Genomic DNA, 4,764 nt, shown 5'->3' with positions numbered 1-4,764 from the left:
CCACTCTGCACCTTGGAGAGTGTTTAAATTACAGAAGTTGGCCCCTGGCACGGGAGACCTCATGCCAAGGAGGAGCAATGCCCCGAAACACTCAGAATGTTTTTGGTTTCCACCTGCTGCCCCATGTCACCTGCAAAACCAGTGTGAATTATGAGGGTGCTGCCTCTCTTGCCCTGTAGCTATTTTCCTGATGTGCATGTAAACAAAAAATTCCTGACAGTATTTTCAGTTTTCTCTTTTTTTTCCCTTCCACATTTCATGTTTTCAGTGTACTCAAACATTAAAGAAATCTCTTCTAGGACACATACCAAAATGTACTTTCAGGCCTTCTTCTGCCAGGTTTTGATGGCGCTGGATAAAGTAATGCCTGCTCTAATTACTGACATCAGATGGAAAAACTTTTTCCCCCCTCCAAATCTGAAGCCACTTGACCCGTAAATGACAGAGCCGTCTTTGTTGTTGCCTTTTCCCATTTGCTTTCAGCTTGCTTGATGTCCTTCTAGAACAGCTTTTAAAACTCACCTCAGGTCCTTCTCAGGAGGGCTGAGATACAATTTAGCCGTAGCAAACACTGATGTAAATGAGCTGGGCTTTTGTTGCTCCAGAGCCAGCTTGGAGAGAGATTTACCATGCATTTGGGGCTGGTTGTGTCGATTACTCATGTGAGCGTATTAATGAAGTTGCAGGGAGGCCAGTTGCACAATAGTTGCATTCAGCTGGGGTTCTAAATTGCCGTCGGAAAGCTGGCAAGTTTTTAATAAGGGCTTTTGCAGTATTTGGGGAAGTTGCTGTCGTCTGTGAAAGATGCTCTGCTGAGTCTGGAGAATTGGAACATACATATATGAATTTCTGATCCAGTCAGTGTCCCAAGAGCGTCTTTTGAAACCTGTGCTTGCTGCCCTTCAGCTGTCAAGTAAGCAGCAGTGGATTTTAGAAAGGATTAAATGAAGATTAGCTTTAACATTGTGATTGGCTGAGTGAATTTGGCATTTGTAGGTTTATGATACTGTGATTTCTAGCATGCTTAATAGTCAATGAAACTGTTTTTTCTCAAGTGTTTGACATAAAGGGCCCTTCTATAAGGGCCAGTTATTGTTAATAGTTACAGCTCTGCATTGGGCCAGGAACAGATGCACCTGAGCCTCTCTGATCAGCAGAGGGTTTGGGAATAGATGGAGTCTCCCAGAGGAAATGTGCTGCCCACACAGGCTTGGTAGGGAAGCAGGGTGCCAGTGATTAAGCTCACAGGGAGACCTCCCTCTGCAGACAGCAGGGTCTTTGGAAAATGAAGTTCCCACTCACAGATTTTGTTAAAATGAGTCACTTTAGGGTGATGCTCTGCTGGCCAGAGGCCAGGAGGGAATGGCCTACCTGAGAGAAACATGTGCAGTGCCACTTCTGTGCAGGGTCATCCAGCAGAGATAGACCCAGGACCACAAGCTGTGCCTCAATATTGTGCCCACACCAGGGCCTGGAGAGATGCTGATGAGCAGGGTGAGGAATTGCAAGAAAGGTGGTTTATATCAGGAGAGAGCACAGAGTTGGGCTTACACAAGCTGCTCCTGTGCTTGTAACCGGAGGAAGATGAGTCTGTTTTCACACTCTTTTTCTGAAAATAATGCATTTTATTACAACATCAGTGTGTTGAGAAGTTCCAGCCGCAACATGTTTTTGTGTGGAAAATATTTCAGCACTCAGTGTTTGGTTTAATGGATTGAGGCAGTGGCTTGTAAAGTCTAATCTCCTGCTTCCACTGCTGAATGATGCCAGATACTTTAGAGGCAGCCAAAATTGACTTCTGCACCTACTGCTTCTTGGTATCTCTTCTCTAAGTGGAGAAGTCTGGTGTGCTAAGCAAAATCTGTTTTTCCCTCACTGGATATGGGAATACTTGGAAGTGGGAATACTTTAGAGGGCTGTCTACACACTGCCATGATAAAGTTCCTCTTCTCCTTATGGGGGGACAGATAAATGGGTGTGAAATGCTACTTGAGTATAGTTATTTCCCCACACTGTGGCAAACAGGCAGCAATGATTTACAAGAGCAAAGTAACCCTCTGCTGGAGCGACTGTGCAGTGTGAAAGCTTTGAGTAGATCAGGTTTGCCTTCAAGATTCTGGATGCCCGGGTGCATGCCAGACGGGGGCTTAGTCTGGAGAAACGGTCAGGGCTGTGGGCTCCCCAGCTCGGTGCCGGTGGGGCTGTGCCGGTGGGGCTGGGCTGTGGGGGCAGGCTCTCACCTCTGCCTGTGCTTGCAGGGGCGGCGGGTTGGGGCTGGTCCTGGCCAGTGCGGGTTTCGGCCGCCTGACCGCCCCCATCATGGAGCTCCACAACCAGAAAGGCTACTTCCTCCACCACGTCATCTTCGCCTGCTGTACGCTCATCTGCATCATCTGCATCCTGCTGCTGCCGGAGAGCAAGAACCAGAACCTGCCTGAGAACATCCCGGATGGGGAACATTACACCCGGCAGCCCCTCCTGCCTCACAAGAAGGGCGAGCAGCCCCTGCTCCTGACAAACTCTGAACTCAAGGATTACTCTGGCCTTCATGACTCAGCAGCTGTGAGCGACGGGATCTCGGAGAACACCACTGCCAACGGGATGAAGTCGATGTAACTGGGTGGATTTTTTTCCTTCCTTTTTGGGTTTTTTTGTTACTATTTTATTTCCCCTTCTTCTATTTCTTCTCTTTTATATTTTATTTGATGCTGTTGTGCGGGAGGAGTAGCACTTTGGGCAAAGGTGTTTTGCACAGATTTTACAAACCAGTGATGGAGCAGACACAAACTTGGAGAAATTCAACTCTGCTACTAAAGCAAATTTTGGCATCTTCAACTGTTGTGCAGATTGCTCTTGAAAAAGTTTTGGGCAAAGACTCATTTGAGAAAAGACCTGGCTGGCGGTAGCCCTTCAGAACTCTTTTTTTCCTGCCATTAAATATGTATATTTATTTTGATTTATTCTCAAGAAGCACTTTATTTCCTTTTCCTTTCATAGATCACAAAAATGAAGCCATCTTATTATAAGAGGTGCAGCCATTCCAAGAAAGAAACCATGGGGGGAGGGGGGATGTTGTTTTCTGTTTTGTTTTTTGTGTTTCTTTAAAGGAAAGAGGGATCCACTGCAAAGTTGAATTGACTGAAATTTAGACTTGTGCAACATTCTTCTGCCTGTCTAGAAGGTTCAAGCGCCCAGGTTGCCTGCTGTGTTTGTATACACCAAAAAAAAAAAAAGGAAGAAAAAAACAAAGCAAAACCTGTTGTGACTCAAACTCTGACTGCATTTTAGGCAGCTTATGTTTGTCTTTATAGCCCATGTGCACTTAGAAGTTACGTTCTAAATTAGTCCTTTTTTTTTTTCCACCAAATGCATTGAAGAAAATCCTACCCAAACATGCTGATTTTTCAATGAGAATCAGCCTTGTGCATTTAAAGATAATATTAGTCTATTTTAGGTGGTTCCCACTGGTCTTTAATAGTAATGTAGATGATGCGAATGATTTGACTAATGATGCAAAAATTAGTTTTGCTGAGAATGGCTTTAATTATCAGGAGGCCCAGGATCTCTGACTGCTCCAGGACAAGAACATAGACCAGCAGGGATAAACAGGAAGGAGCATGGGCTATGGTCTGCACTTTTATTCCAAAAGGCAGCTGAGCTGGGATTTCTGCTCCTGGGAAGTGAGTGTCCTGGCATTGTCTTACCTGTTTTGAGAATCAGGGTTTGGGTTTTCAATTTAAGTGGACAAACTGCTTAAATTACTGTTGGAAAGAAATGAATTGATAGCCTATGAATAATGACTTACAGTCAGCTGTTGGCTGTCTTGGGCTCTTAGAGAAGTTTTCTGCTCCTGACCTAAGCATATACAGTGAACTGACCCAGATTTCCCCCCTTCCCCAACTGCTCTTGTAAGATTTTATTTCATGAATAAAAAACGTTTACTTAAATTGGATTAATCCTACACAAAGTGAACATCCAGTTTACCTCCTACTGTGCAGATGGCACTTTGATAGTGGCCACTTGACTTCTCAGCCCCCAAACCAACTATTTCCTTCGGCCATCAGCTTTTGGTTCTCACTGTGTGAATATCGTGAGGATCTAGTTCAATGCAAGGACTTTGTAAACAAACAGCTTTCTTGCATTGTAGTTAACCTCCCCACTCTCCCTTCCTCTTCCCCTTTCTCACTCAGGCCATCCATTTGTGATTGCTTGGTAGTGCAGACGTTCAAACAGAGCAGCAGGATGTCAATGTTGTATTGAGTGTCCGTATGATTGCCACTTTGTTTGATGTACATCTTGGCGTTCATATGCATGGAAAGTGCTCAGTTGCGCTTTCCTCCTTTACCTTCCCTCCCCCTTCCTCCTTTGCTGTATATATTGTCAATTTTAACTACTGTACCTAACAATTTCCATCCTCCATTAGGCTGCCGATGTCCTCTTACAGTCCCCAAAAATCAGAGATACGTGCTCCCCAGCGGGCAATGCAGTAAGTAGCACAGCCTCAGATGCTGATGAACGCAAGGGGACAGGTAGACCTGCAGAAGCGACAGAGGTGGTTGTGTTCAGAGTAACAATGTTGTCCTAAAGCTGCTAATTTTTACAGAGGATGTGGACATTTGGGTTCTTCTTGAGCCTGGTAAGAAACACTGGACCAGTTGATGGTAGTTTTGCCCAAAGTTTCACTACTGTTTTCTTTTTCACCTTTGCTAGACTTGCTGTGACAGCAAGAGCCCAATCTTCCTTGCACTCAAGTTTTATTGTCAG

General features: G+C 44.9%; 1 protein-coding gene across 1 annotated transcript in view; it reads left to right on the top strand.

Annotated features, from left to right (window-relative positions):
• SLC22A23 (solute carrier family 22, member 23) overlaps positions 1-3,255 on the top strand; it is a 98,161-nt gene extending 94,906 nt beyond the window's left edge. The window contains exon 9 of the mRNA XM_009072537.1: positions 2,259-3,255. Within this exon, the coding sequence (XP_009070785.1) occupies positions 2,259-2,616 (358 nt within the window). The 3' untranslated portion in view covers positions 2,617-3,255. The remainder of the gene's footprint in view (positions 1-2,258) is intronic.
• The last annotated feature ends 1,509 nt before the right edge of the window (positions 3,256-4,764 follow it).

This window comes from Acanthisitta chloris, unplaced genomic scaffold (genome assembly GCF_000695815.1).
Source record: "Acanthisitta chloris isolate BGI_N310 unplaced genomic scaffold, ASM69581v1 scaffold5604, whole genome shotgun sequence".
In the NCBI taxonomy this organism is placed as follows: Eukaryota; Metazoa; Chordata; class Aves; order Passeriformes; family Acanthisittidae; genus Acanthisitta; species Acanthisitta chloris.
The sequence above is the reverse complement of the archived record's forward strand: the minus strand, read 5'-3'. Positions and strand labels throughout refer to the sequence as shown.